This window comes from Mustelus asterias, chromosome 1 (genome assembly GCF_964213995.1).
Source record: "Mustelus asterias chromosome 1, sMusAst1.hap1.1, whole genome shotgun sequence".
Lineage (NCBI taxonomy): Eukaryota > Metazoa > Chordata > Chondrichthyes > Carcharhiniformes > Triakidae > Mustelus > Mustelus asterias.
Window position 1 is genome coordinate 196,758,140 of NC_135801.1, and position 15,199 is coordinate 196,773,338.

Consider the following 15,199-nt stretch of genomic DNA (forward strand, 5'->3'; position numbering starts at 1 on the left):
GGCATCAAGGTAGATAAATCCCCGGGACCTGATGAAGTGTATCCCAGCACATTGTGGGAGGCTAGGCAGGAAATTGTGGGTCCCCTAGGAGAGGTATTTGAATCAGGTGAGGTGCCTGAAGATTGGAGGATGGCAAATGTGCCTTTGTTTAAAAAGGGCTGCAGGGAAAAGCCTGGGAACTACAGGCCAGTGAGCCTCACACCTGTGGTGGGTGAGTTGTTGGAAGGTATTTTGAGAGACAGGATCTACAGGCATTTAGAGACGCAAGGACTGATTAGGGACAGTCAGCATGGCTTTGAGAGTGGAAAATCATGTCTCACAAATTTGACTGAGTTTTTTGAAGGGGTAACCAAGAAGGTAGATGAGGACAGTGCAGTTGATGTTGTCGACATGGTCTTTAGCAAGGCCTGTGACAAGGTACCGCATGGTAGGTTGTTGCATAAGGTTAAATCTCACGGGATCCAGGGTGAGGTAGCTAAATGGATACAAAATTGTCTTGATGACAGGAGGTAATCAAGTCTTTACAGGTACAGACAATGCGAGTGGAGGGATAATCACAGGTTAAAGAGATGTGAATTGTCTCAAGCCAGGACAGTTAGTAGGATTTTGCAAAGACGTCTGTAAAGACTTGATTGCCTGTTAAGATTCGCATTCCAACCATTATTTTGTAATTGAGTTTGTGTCTATATATGCCCTGTTTGTGAACACAACTCTTCTCTCACCTGATGAAGGAGCAGCGCTCCGAAAGCTTGTGCTACCAAATAAACTGTTGGACTTTAACCTGGTGTTGAGACTCCTTACTGTGTCCATCCCTCTTGATGAACCCCCACCGCCCCCTGCCGATCCTACCACACAGACAGCTTGCATACAAAGAAACACTGCAGCAGACAATAGTCATCCCAGTGACTCTTCCACTGTTTCAATCATCCTGGGTGCGTTCTCCAGTACGTCAGAATCTCTCCATGTTTGCACTGGGTCTGCTGTGTCTTCCACAACATTGCCATCATGAGGGTTCAGTCACTGCCACCAGGTATCCTGAAACCATCTCGGGAACTGGAGCAAGAGGAGGAGGAAAGGCAGGGAGTCCATTACTCTTTTCAACTGGATGAGCCGTCAGCGCAGCACGGTGGCACAGTGGTTAGCACTGCTGCCTCAAAGCGCCAGGGACCCGGGTTCGATTCCCAGCTTGGGTCACTGTCTGTGCGAAGTCTGCATGTTCTCCCCGTGTCTGCGTGGGTTTCCTCCGGGTGCTCCGGTTTCCTCCCACAGTCCAAAGATGTGCAGGTTGGGTGGATTGGCCATGCTAAATTGCCCCTTAGTGTCCCAGCTGTGTAGGTTAGGGGGATTAGAGAGGTAAGCTTGTGGGGATACACGGATAGGGTCTGAGCAAGATGATCTTTCAGAGAGTTGGTGCAGACTTGATGGGCTGAATGGCCTCCCCTTCTGCACTGTAGGGAGCACATCATCAGACACCACTTTAATTAAACTACTTTCCCCGGTCACCTTGGACCCATTCCTCACCATTACATCGACGTTAGGCACCCCTTTGGTCACCATTAACCAATACAAGCCACCCACAAAGCTTTATTGTTAACATCCTTCTCTAATCTCAGCCAGTGAAACGTACACAAATGCACTATTCCCCCAATATGGACGGAATGGCACAGTTCTAAATTGTGTGCAGGGAGAAAGACCTGGGGGTTCATGTGAATAAATCTTTGAAGCTCGGCAGATATACTGAGAGAGAGGTTTACGAAATACAAAGCAGAAAATCAGGGGGGGTTAATGTTGCATCTTCATAAAACTCTGGTTAGACATTGGCTGCATCAATTTTATCCACTTTTGGAAAGATGTCTTGAGAGTCATTTACAGGATGCAGAGATTATCCAGAAAGGTTCCAGAATGAAGGTTTTAGTTACATCAGATCTCCGCAGTCATGTTACATGGCCGGACACTGTTCCCACAGTAATATTGTATAAGACCAGAGGCTATCCTGCACGCACCTTCTCTCCCAGGGCCCCGCACGCACCTTCTCTCCCAGGGCCCCGCACGCACCTTCTCTCCCAGGGCCCCGCACGCACCTTCTCTCCCAGGGCCCCGCACGCACCTTCTCTCCCAGGGCCCCGCACGCACCTTCTCTCCCAGGGCCCCGCACGCACCTTCTCTCCCGGTGCCCCGCACGCACCTTCTCTCCCGGGGGTCCCGCACGCACCTTCTCTCCCGGAGCCCCGCACGCACCTTCTCTCCCGGGGGTCCCGCACGCACCTTCTCTCCCGGGGGTCCCACACGCACCTTCTCTCCCTGGAGCCCCGCACGCACCTTCTCTCCCTGGAGCCCCGCACGCACCTTCTCTCCCGGGGTCCCGCACGCACCTTCTCTCCCTGGAGCCCCGCACGCACCTTCTCTCCCGGGGGTCCCGCACGCACCTTCTCTCCCTGGAGCCCCGCACGCACCTTCTCTCCCGGGGGTCCTGCACGCACCTTCTCTCCCGGGGGTCCCGCACGCACCTTCCCTCCCGGGGGTCCCGCACGCACCATCCCTCCCGGAGCCCCGCACGCACCTTCTCTCCCTGGAGCCCCGCACGCACCTTCTCTCCCGGGGGTCCCGCACGCACCTTCTCTCCCAGGGGTCCCGCATGCACCTTCTCTCCCGGTGCCCCGCACGCACCTTCTCTCCCGGTGCCCCGCACGCACCTTCTCTCCCGGTGCCCCGCACGCACCTTCTCTCCCGGAGCCCCGCACGCACCTTCTCCCCCGGGGCCCCGCACGCACCTTCTCCCCCGGTGCCCCGCACGCACCTTCTCTCCCGGAGCCCCGCACGCACCTTCTCCCCCGGGGCCCCGCACGCACCTTCTCCCGGGGGTCCCGCATGCACCTTCTCTCCCGGGGGTCCCGCACGCACCTTCTCTCCCTGGAGCCCCGCACGCACCTTCTCTCCCGGGGTCCCGCACGCACCTTCTCTCCCTGGAGCCCCGCACGCACCTTCTCTCCCGGGGGTCCCGCACGCACCTTCTCTCCCTGGAGCCCCGCACGCACCTTCTCTCCCGGGGGTCCTGCACGCACCTTCTCTCCCGGGGGTCCCGCACGCACCTTCCCTCCCGGGGGTCCCGCACGCACCTTCCCTCCCGGAGCCCCGCACGCACCTTCTCTCCCTGGAGCCCCGCACGCACCTTCTCTCCCGGGGGTCCCGCACGCACCTTCTCTCCCAGGGGTCCCGCATGCACCTTCTCTCCCGGTGCCCCGCACGCACCTTCTCTCCCGGAGCCCCGCACGCACCTTCTCTCCCGGAGCCCCGCACGCACCTTCTCCCCCGGGGCCCCGCACGCACCTTCTCCCCCGGTGCCCCGCACGCACCTTCTCTCCCGGAGCCCCGCACGCACCTTCTCCCCCGGGGCCCCGCACGCACCTTCTCCCGGGGGTCCCGCATGCACCTTCTCTCCCGGGGGTCCCGCACGCACCTTCTCTCCCTGGAGCCCCGCACGCACCTTCTCTCCCGGGGTCCCGCACGCACCTTCTCTCCCTGGAGCCCCGCACGCACCTTCTCTCCCGGGGGTCCCGCACGCACCTTCTCTCCCTGGAGCCCCGCACGCACCTTCTCTCCCGGGGGTCCCGCACGCACCTTCTCTCCCGGGGGTCCCGCACGCACCTTCCCTCCCGGGGGTCCCGCACGCACCTTCCCTCCCGGAGCCCCGCACGCACCTTCTCTCCCTGGAGCCCCGCACGCACCTTCTCTCCCGGGGGTCCCGCACGCACCTTCTCTCCCAGGGGTCCCGCATGCACCTTCTCTCCCGGTGCCCCGCACGCACCTTCTCTCCCGGTGCCCCGCACGCACCTTCTCTCCCGGAGCCCCGCACGCACCTTCTCCCCCGGGGCCCCGCACGCACCTTCTCCCCCGGTGCCCCGCACGCACCTTCTCTCCCGGAGCCCCGCACGCACCTTCTCCCCCGGGGCCCCGCACGCACCTTCTCTCCCGGTGCCCCGCACGCACCTTCTCTCCCGGTGCCCCGCACGCACCTTCTCCCCCGGTGCCCCGCACGCACCTTCTCTCCCGGTGCCCCGCACGCACCTTCTCTCCCGGTGCCCCGCACGCACCTTCTCTCCCGGTGCCCCGCACGCACCTTCTCTCCCGGAGCCCCGCACGCACCTTCTCCCCCGGGGCCCCGCACGCACCTTCTCTCCTGGAGCCCCGCACGCACCTTCTCTCCTGGAGCCCCGCACGCACCTTCTCTCCTGGAACCCTGCATGCACCTTCTCTCCCGGGGTCCCGCACGCACCTTCTCTCCTGGAGCCCCGCACGCACCTTCTCCCCCGGGGCCCCGCACGCACCTTCTCCCCCGGGGCCCCGCACGCACCTTCTCTCCCGGAGCCCCGCACGCACCTTCTCTCCTGGAACCCTGCATGCACCTTCTCTCCCGGGGTCCCGCACGCACCTTCTCTCCTGGAGCCCCGCACGCACCTTCTCCCCCGGGGCCCCGCACGCACCTTCTCCCCCGGGGCCCCGCACGCACCTTCTCTCCCGGAGCCCCGCACGCACCTTCTCTCCTGGAGCCCCGCACGCACCTTCTCTCCTGGAGCCCCGCACGCACCTTCTCCCCCAGGGCCCGGCACGCACCTTCTCTCCTGGAGCCCCGCACGCACCTTCTCTCCCTGGAGCCCCGCACGCACCTTCTCTCCCTGGAGCCCCGCACGCACCTTCTCTCCCGGGGGTCCCGCACGCACCTTCTCCCCCGGGGTCCCGCACGCACCTTCTCTCCCGGGGTCCCGCACGCACCTTCTCTCCTGGAGCCCCGCACGCACCTTCTCCCCCGGGGCCCCGCACGCACCTTCTCCCCCGGGGCCCCGCACGCACCTTCTCTCCCGGAGCCCCGCACGCACCTTCTCTCCTGGAGCCCCGCACGCACCTTCTCTCCTGGAGCCCCGCATGCACCTTCTCCCCCGGGGCCCCGCACGCACCTTCTCTCCTGGAGCCCCGCACGCACCTTCTCTCCTGGAGCCCCGCACGCACCTTCTCTCCTGGAGCCCCGCACGCACCTTCTCTCCCTGTGCCCCGCACGCACCTTCTCTCCCGGTGCCCCGCACGCACCTTCTCTCCTAGGGCCCCGCACGCACCTTCTCTCCTTGGGCCCCGCACGCACCTTCTCCCCCGGGGTCCCGCACGCACCTTCTCGCCCAGGGCCCCGCACGCACCTTCTCTCCTGGAGCCCCACACGCACCTTCTCCCCCAGGGCCCCGCACGCACCTTCTCTCCCAGTGCCCCGCACGCACCTTCTCCCCCAGGGTCCCGCACGCACCTTCTCTCCCGGGGTCCCGCACGCACCTTCTCTCCCGGGGTCCCGCACGCACCTTCTCTCCTGGAGCCCCGCACGCACCTTCTCTCCTGGAGCCCCGCACGCACCTTCTCTCCCGGAGCCCCGCATGCACCTTCTCCCCTGGGGTCCCGCACGCACCTTCTCTCCCGGGGTCCCGCACACACCTTCTCTCCCGGGGGTCCCGCACGCACCTTCTCTCCTGGAGCTCCGCACGCACCTTCTCTCCCGGAGCCCCGCATGCACCTTCCCTCCTGGAGCCCCGCACGCACCTTCTCTCCCGGAGCCCCGCATGCACATTCTCTCGGGGGTCCCGCACGCACCTTCTCTCCCGGAGCCCCGCACGCACCTTCTCTCCCGGAGCCCCGCATGCACCTTCTCTCCCGGAGCCCTGCATGCACATTCTCTCCCAGGGGCCCGCACGCATCTTCTCTCCCAGGGCCCTGCACGCACCTTCTCTCCCGGGCCCCGCACGCACCTTCCCTCTCGGGGGTCCCACACGCACCTTCTCTCCCAGGGCCCCGCATGCACCTTCTCTCCCGGGGTCCCGCTCGCACCTTCTCTCCCAGAGCCCCGCACGCATCTTCTCTCCCGGGGTCCCGCATGCACCTTCTCTCCCGGGGTCCCGCATGCACCTTCTCTCCCGGGGCCCCGCACGCACCTTCTCCCCCGGGGTCCCGCACGCACCTTCTCTCCTGGGGTCCCGCACGCATCTTCTCTCCCGGGGCCCCGCACGCACCTTCTCTCCCAGGGTCCCCCGCACGCACCTTCTCTCCCGGGGTGCCGCATGCACCTTCTCTCCCGGGGTCCCGCACGCACCTTCTCTCCCGGGGTCCCGCACACACCATCTCTCTCCTGGGGCCAACCAGTCCTCTGCACTCTCACCGCCACTGGTGTTGGCCCATCAGCAGCAATGTGGGAGATAAGCGGCCTGTGATTACAGGAGCAGCCCTTTGCAAAATCTTCAACTTCATTTACTGTCGATGGCATTTTGAACAGTCTCTCATGGGCCTCATGTTCTACAAGCCTGATCTGTACAGTCGCAATGTACATGGCCAGACATTGATTACTGTCAGAGTTTTACAGCACAGAAAGCAACCCTTCAGCCCATCGTGCCTATGCTGTCCATTTAATACGTATGTATTCTAATCTCATTTTCCAGTACTTGCTCTGTAGTCTTGTATGCTATGACATTTCAAGTGATCAAAGAACAGGCCCTTCGGCCCTTCAAGTCTGACCTTGCTGCCTGACTGAACTAAAACCCCCTACCCTTCCGGGGACTATATCCCTCTATTCCCATCCTATTCATGTGTTTGTCAAGACGCACCTTAAAAGTCACTATCGTATCTGCTTCCACTACCTCCCCCGGCAGCGAGTTCCAGGCACCCACCACTCTCTGTGTAAAAGACTTGCCTTGTACATCTCCTTTAAACCTTGCCCCTCGCACCTTAAACCTATGCCCCGTAGTAAATGACTCTTCCACCTTGGGAAAAAGCTTCTGACTATCCACTCTGTCCATGCCCCTCACAATCTTGTAGACTTCTATCAGGTCCCCCCTCAGCCCTCTCTGCTCTGAGGAAAATATCCCCAGCCTAACCAGCCTCTCTTCATAGCTGAGACCACAGGGCCACAGACTGGGACTGGATAGAATATATCTATGTATATATAATTTACACACACACTGGGAAGGAATTTAAAACAAACACTTCTCTGGAACATAATCACGTTTAATTAAATGATAACGGAATCGCTAATTGTTACAACAATTCGTGTAGAAACACAAGACAACACTAACCCAAAAACAACAGTTTCCATAATCGTTACAGCTGTGGAAAGATCATTTGTACAATGTTGTAACCGCCTAGCTAACTGGTAAAATAAGAGAAAGGGAACACTTGGACCCAAAATAGACTGACTAAAGATAGTGCTGGGTGAGTATGGCTCACGTCACTTATCCTGCTTGGCCGTGCGTTCCTGCTGCTTTCGGAGCTCCTCTTGTCGCTGTGTCACATATTTCTGAAAATTAATACAAACAACCCTCATGTTGAGTGCATATTTCCAGCAGAGAGGTTAGTGAAGCTGTTGAATATTATCAGGGACATTTCTTATAGAATCATAGAAACCCTACAGTGCAGAAGGAGGCCATTCGGCCCATCGAGTCTGCACCGACCACAATCCCACCCAGGCCCTACCCCCACATATTTTACCCGCTAATCCCTCTAACCTACGCATTTTAGGATTTGAAGGGGCAATTTTTTTAACCTGGCCAATCAACCTAACCCGCACATCTTTGGACTGTGGGAGGAAACCGAAGCACCCGGAGGAAACCCACGCAGACACGGGGAGAATGTGCTAACTCCACACAGACAGTGACCCGAGCCGGGAATCGAACCCGGGACCCTGGAGCTGTGAAGCAGCAGTGCTAACCACTGTGCTACCGTGCCGCCTAACTTTACAGTCTGTACAGTCTAACTTTGCCTCTTTGGCATCCTATCACATTCAGGAGTGGGAATCAGGGAAAACTCTCCACTGGTTGGAGTCATACCCAGCAGGAAGGAAGATGGTTGTGCTGGTTGAAGGTCAATCATCTCAGTCCCAGGGCACATGCAGCAGTTCCTCAGGGGAGTGTCCTAGGCCTAACCATCTTCAGCTGCCTCACCAATGACCTTCCTTCTATTACAAGATAGGAGTGGGGATGATTGCTGATGACGGCACAATTTTCAGCACCACCTCAGATACTGAAATAGTCCAAATCCATGGATGAGGATAACATTCAGGCTTGAGCTGATGTGTGGATCAAATGTTACTTGGCACTTATGTGACAGGCAATCACCATCTCCAACAAGAGAGAATCTAACCATCTCTTTGGCTCTATCCTCCACCATCATCATCATGGGGGTTACCACTATAGCATCATAGAATCCCTACAGTACAGAAGGACACCATTCGGCCCTTCGTGTCTGTACTGACCACAATCCCACCCAGGCCCTATTCCCCCTGACACTAGGGTCAATTTAACATGGCTAATCCACGTAACCTGCGCATCTTTGGACTGTTGGAGGAAACTAGAGCGCCCGGAGGAAACCCACGCAGACATGGGGAGAATGTGCAGACTCCACACATACAGTGACCTAAGGCTGGAATTGAACCTGCATCCCTGGTGCTGTGAGGCAGTAGTGCTAACCACTGTGCCACCATGCCGCCCAGAAACTGAACTGGATTATACATATAAATACAGTGGCAACAAGAGCAGGTCAGAAGCTAGGAATCCTGTGGCGAGTAACTCACCTCCTAACTCCCCAAAGCCTGTTCACCACTCACAAGTTGGGAGTGTGGTGGAATACTCCCCACTGGGCTGGATGGGGGCAGCTCCAACACTCTAGAAGCTTGACATCATCCAGGACAAAGCAACGCGCTTGATTGGCATCCTATCTACAAACATCCACTCCCTCCATCACCAAAGTGACAGTGGTGTGTACCATCTACAAGATACACTGCAACATCTCACCAAAGCTCCTTAGACAGCACCTTCCAACCCCATGAATCTACCTTGTAGAAGGGCAAGGGCAGCAGATACCTGGGAACATGACCACCTGGACGTTCCCCTCCAAGCCACACACCACGCTGACTTGGAAATATATCACCATTCCTTCACTGTTGATCACTGAAAGTGGCAATGCAGGTGGAGAAGGTAGTCAAGAAGGCATACGGCATGCTTGCCTTCATCGGCCGGGGCATTGAGTTTAAAAATTGGCAAGTCATGTTGCAGCTTTATAGAACCTTAGTTAGGCCGCACTTGGAATGTAGTGTTCAATTCTGGTCGCCACACTACCAGAAGGATGTGGAGGCTTTGGAGAGGGTACAGGAAAGACTTACCAGGATGTTGCCTGGTATGGAGGGCATTAGCTATGAGGAGAGGTTGGAGAAACTTGGTTTGTTCTCACTGGAGCGACGGGGGTTGAGGGGCGACCTATTAGAAGTCTACAAGATAATGAGAGGCATGGACAGAGTGGATAGTCAGATGCTCTTTCCTAGGGTAGAAAAGTCAAGTACTAGGAGACATAGTTTAAGGTGCAAGGGGAAAGGTTTAGAGGAGATGTGCGAGGCCAGTTTTTTTTTTACAGAGGGTGGTGAATGTCTGGAATGCGCTGCCCGGGGAGGTGGTGGGAGCGGATATGATAGCAGCATTTAAGGGGCAACTAGACAAATACATGAATAGGATGGGAATGGAAGGATACGGACTCCATAAGTGCATACAGTTTTAGTTTAGGCAGACATCATGATCGGCACAGGCTTGGAGGGCCGAAGGGCCTGTTCCTGTGCTGCACTTTCCTTTGGTTTTTTTTGGTGGGTCAAAATCCTGGAACTCCCTAACAGCATTGTGGGTATACTACTGGGCTGCAGCGGTTCAAGATAGTCTGGAGGGATGTCAGAAGTTACAGAGGGACATAGATAAGATGCAAGACTGGGCTGACAAGTGGCAGATGGACTTCAACCCAGATAAATGCGTAGTGGTCCATTTTGGTAGGCCAAATGGGATGAAGGAGTACAATATAAAGGGACAGACTCTTAGCAGTGTAGAGGATCAGAAGGACCTTGGGGTCCGGGTCCATAGGACTCTAAAATCGGCCCCGCAGATGGAGGAGGTGGTTAAGAAGGCGTATGGTGTGCTGGCCGTTATCAATCAAGGGATTGAGTTTAGGAGTCTGGGGATAATGATGCAGCTATAAGACCCTCGTCAGACCCCACTTGGAGTACTGTGCTCAGTTCTGGTCGCCTCACTATAGGAAGGATGTGGAAAAGATTGAAAGGGTGCAGAGGAGATTTACAAGGATGTTGCCTGGATTGAGTGGCATGCCTTATGAGGATAGGCTGAGGGAGCTCGGTCTTTTCTCCTTGGAGAGACGAAGGATGAGAGGAGACCTAATAGAGGTATATAAGATGTTGAGAGGCATAGATCGGGTGGACTCTCAGAGGCTTTTTCCCAGGGTGGAAATGGCTGCTACGAGAGGACACAGGTTTAGGGTGCTGGGGGGTAGGTACAGGGGAGATGTTAGGGGTAAGTTTTTCACACAGAGGGTGGTGGGCGAGTGGAATCGGCTGCCGTCAGTGGTGGTGGAGGCGAACTCAATAGGGTCTTTTCAGAGACTCCTGGATGAGTACATGGAGCCTAATAGGATGGAGGGTTATAGGTAGGTCTAGAAGGTAGGGATGTGTTCGGCACAACTTGTGGGCCGAAGGGCCTGTTTGTGCTGTAGTTTTTCTGTTTCTAAGATGGCAGCTCACCACCACCACCTTCTCAAGGGTAATTAGGAATGGGTAATAAATGCTGGCGTAGCCAGTGACACCCAAATCCCATGAACGCATAAAAAGGTTCGCCTGTGGACCAATTCACTTCATTAGAATCTATGGCCTCAAAAGGATTCGAGCCTCAAAATGTGGTACCCCACACAGTGACTGAGCTCGGGACTGCAACTCCCAAAATGTGGTACCCCGGGACTGCAACTTCCAATACTCTGAGCTCTTGAATGCCATGGACAGCTCTAGTGGGGACATGTCATTATCTCACAGTAAGCAAGGGAAAGGCCTGCTTCCTATCTTAGCCACGATCCAATTAGTGCTTACTTCAGCAGTTAAACCAAACGGAATCCACTCCATCCCACACCAACCTCATACCTGACACAATATATGGTGTGTGGGGTCAGCAAACAGTTCTGGTCCGAGTTATGGGTTTAATTACACTCTTTTATGATACTGCAGTTATTTTAAGAGTGGGTGCTGAAGTGGAATACTGCATACAATAATAGGACTGAGGTGAAAGTCTTACCTCCATATTCTTGTAGTGTAACGCAGTGCCACAGTGAGTCACCTTGGCGGTGTCTTCATTTGTATAGAACAGAGAACAAATCTGACAGAAGTAACCAGTCTTTGGAACAATAAATTCAACACCTGCAGAGTTGGAACAAATGTCAGTCGGGTTTTGAACTTTCCTGACAGGAGGATCCATGATGCAGCATCTAATTAATCTAACCTGAGCAACACCTAAACTGTGTCTCACATACACCTACCCTCTCAAAATCCCCAGGATCCTATCCACAGTGCTTCAAATCACAGCCCACACATTTGTGGCACCAGCAAACTTGGTATGCACCTCCCCAAACAGAGCCTCATCTGTATAAACAAAACCGAGTGACTGGAAATAGACCCAGTGCTTTTAGGGCAAAGAGAGAACTGCCTTTACCATCTTCCAGATGTGGAGTCATACTAATTATCGCACAGGAGGAGGTCATTAGGTCCATACAGCTCTCTGTATGACAGTGGGCTGACGAATGGCAGATTGAGTTTAATTTAGACAAATGCGAGGTAATGCATTTTGGTGGATTGAACCAGGGCAGGACTTACTCGGTTAATGGTAGGGTGTTGGGGAGAGTTACAGAACAAAGAGATCTAGGGGTGCATGTTCATAACTCCTTGAAAGTCGAGTCACAGGTGGACAGAGTGATGAAGGCGGCATTCAGCATGCTCGGTTTCATCGGTCAGAACACTGAATACAGGAGTTGGGACGTCTTGTTGAAGTTGTACAAAACATTGGTAAGGTCACACTTGGAATACTGTGCACAGTTTTGGTCACCCTATTATAGAAAGGATATTATTAAACTAGAAAGAGTGCAGGAAAGATTTACTAGGATGCTACCGAGACTTGACGGTTTGAGTTATAAGGAGAGGCTGGATAGACTGGGACTGTTTTCTCTGGAGTGTAGAAGGCTGAGGGGTGACCTTATAGAGGTCTATAAAATGAGGGGCATAGATCAACTAGATAGTCAATATCTTTTCCCAAAGAATGGGGAGTCTAAAACTGGAAGGCATAGGTTTACGGTGAGATGGGAGAGATACAAAAGTGTCCAGAGGGGCAATTTTTTCACACAGAGGGTGGTGAGTGTCTGGAACAAGCTGCCAGAGGTAGTAGTACAGGCGGGTACAATTTTGTCTTTTAAAAGGCATTTAGACAATTACATGGGTAAGATGGATATGGAGGGATATGGGCCAAATGCGGGCAATTGGGATTAGCTGAGGGGTTCAAAAAAAAGGGCGGCATGGACAAGTTGGGCCAAAGGGCCTGTTTCCATGCTGTAAACCTCTATGACTCTAATTCAGTTAGTTCCACTGCCCGCTCTATCCCTTCAGGCCTTACGTTGAGAATTTTAAGGAGTTGGTGCTAGGGGTTCCAGGTTCCAATTTCAGAGCTGAAACAACAGTGGCTAGTGATAGAAACAGACAGCAGGGTAGAGAGAAACAAATAGACAGTGACAGAAGAGGGAGAAAGCAAAAGAGAGACCATTAACCAAGGGGTGAACCCACTCACAACACTCACTGGTGCTCCTCTATATAGCACTGCACATTCAAAATTCACTGAAAAAAGTACATTTTATAGAAAACATTGGTACAAACCAAGCTGAAAGCTGCATTTAGCAGCATGATGCTGGACTCACCGATAGGGTTGCTGGGTTTATAGGGCGGCATTTTAAACTCAGCAAGGGCTGGTCCTCCTAATTTCATCCGCTTGGCTTCTGGTTCCACCACGGAAGTAGGTTCTCTCCTCAGCTTGGCATCTGTTTAAAATAAAATGCAATAGGCTGCCTCAAAAACCCAAAAGCACAATGTATTTAGTAAGATCAGTGTCTGGTGAATTGACATTTGGGCTGTATCTGTAACTTTACCAGTTAAATGCCTCAGTGAAACCCATGGTTAACTACATTCACATGTCTCATAACTGATTCCATACACCTGGGAAAAACCTTCAGTGTCCATGAGTGACAGACACACCTGTACTGAGAGAGACGCAGGGTCAGTGGGTGACAGACACACCTGTACTCAGAGAGACGCAGGGTCAGTGAGGGACAGACACACCTGTACTGAGAGAGACGCAGGGTCAGTGGGTGACACATACACCTGTACTGAGAGACACGGAGGGTCAGTGAGTGACAGACACACCTGTACTGAGAGAGACGCAGTGTCAGTGGGTGACACATACACCTGTACTGAGAGAGACGCAGGATCAGTGAGTGACAGACACACCTGTACTGAGAGAGACGCAGGGTCAGTGGGTGACAGACACACCTGTACTCAGAGAGATGCAGGGTCAGTGAGGGACAGACACACCTGTACTGAGAGAGACGCAGGGTCAGTGGGTGACAGACACACCTGTACTGAGAGAGATGCAGGGTCAGTGACAGACACACCTGTACTGAGAGAGATGCAGGGTCAGTGACACACACACCTGTACTGAGAGAGACGCAGGGTCAGTGGGTGAGACATACACCTGTACTGACAGAGACGCAGGGTCAGTGAGGGACAGACACACCTGTACTGAGAGAGACGCAGGGTCAGTGAGTGACAGACACACCTGTAATGAGGGGGACGCAGGGTCAGTGAGTGACAGACACACCTGTACTGAGAGAGACGCAGGGTCAGTGAGGAACAGACACACCTGTACGGAGAGGGACGCAACGTCAGTGAGTGACAAACACACCTGTACTGAGAGAGACGCAGGGTCAATGAGGGACAGACACACCTGTACTGAGAGAGAGACACGGGGTCAGTGAGGGACAGACACACCTGTACTGAGAGAGACGCAGGGTCAGTGAGTGACACACACCTGTACTGAGAGAGACGCAGGGTCAGTGAGTGACACACACACCTGTACTGAGAGAGACGCAGGGTCAGTGAGGGACAGACACACCTGTACTGAGAGAGACGCGGGGTCAGTGAGGGACAGACACACCTGTACTGAGAGAGACGCGGGGTCAGTGAGGGACAGACACACCTGTACTGAGAGAGACGCAGGGTCAGTGAGGGACAGACACACCTGTACTGAGAGAGACGCAGGGTCAGTGAGTGACACACACCTGTACTGAGAGAGACGCAGGGTCAGTGAGTGACACACACACCTGTACTGAGAGAGACGCGGGGTCAGTGAGGGACAGACACATAAATATAAAAGCAAAGTACTGCGGATGCTGGAATCCGAAACAAAAACAGAAAATTCTGGAAAATCTCTGCAGGACTGAGAACATAAATAAGGAACAAGAGGGTAGCTAGAGAAAGAGTTGGCCCACTCAAGGACAAAGGAGGGAAATTATGTGTAGAACCAAAGGAAGTGGGTGAGATCCTTAATGAATAATTTGCATCGGTATTCACAAAGGAGAGGGACACATCGCTTGATGGTGTCTTGGAGAGGTGTAAACCCTTTAGAACAAGTCATCATTACGAGGAAGTGTTAGGTGAATTAAAAAGCATTAAGGTAGACAAATCCCCAGGGCCAGATGGCATCTATCCCAGATTACTGAGGGAAACAAGAAATGAAATTGCTGGGCCTCCAACAGAAATCTTTGTTTCCTCATTGGCCACTGGTGAGGTCCCAGGGGATTAGGGAATAGCTAATGTTGTCCCGTTATTTAAGAAGGGTAACAAGGGTAACCCGGTTAATTATAGGCCAGTGAGCTTGACGTCAGTGATAGTGAAAGTTTCTTAGAGATAGGATCTATACACATTTGGAACTGAATGGTGTTGTTAGTGACAGACAGCATGGTTTTGCACGAGGGAGGTCATGACTCACTAAATTAATTGCGTTTTTGGAGGAGGTGACAAAAAAATGATTAACGAGGGAAGGGCTGCGGATGTTGTCTAATTGACTTTAGAAAGGGTGCTTTTCCGAATGGAGCACTGTAACTAGTGGTGTTGTGCAGGGATCAATGCTGGGACCTCTGCTGTTTGTAATATAGCGGCACGGTGGCACAGTGGTTAGCACTGCTGCCTCACAGCTCCAAGGACCTGGTTCGATTCCCGGCTTGGGTCACTGTCCGTGCGGAGTCTGCACATTCTCCCCGTGTCTGC

General features: G+C 54.6%; 1 protein-coding gene across 3 annotated transcripts in view; it reads right to left on the reverse strand.

The window, feature by feature from the left end:
- Positions 1-7,011: 7,011 nt before the first annotated feature.
- Positions 7,012-15,199, reverse strand: part of znf638 (zinc finger protein 638) — a 279,892-nt gene continuing 271,704 nt past the window's right edge. For all 3 annotated transcript variants that reach the window (XM_078224710.1, XM_078224700.1, XM_078224717.1), the window contains exons 22-24: positions 12,796-12,915; positions 11,133-11,254; positions 7,012-7,321 (exon numbers count right to left, since the gene is read on the reverse strand). In XM_078224710.1, coding sequence (XP_078080836.1) covers positions 7,253-7,321; positions 11,133-11,254; positions 12,796-12,915 — 311 coding nt within the window. In that variant the 3' untranslated portion in view covers positions 7,012-7,252. The remainder of the gene's footprint in view (positions 7,322-11,132; positions 11,255-12,795; positions 12,916-15,199) is intronic.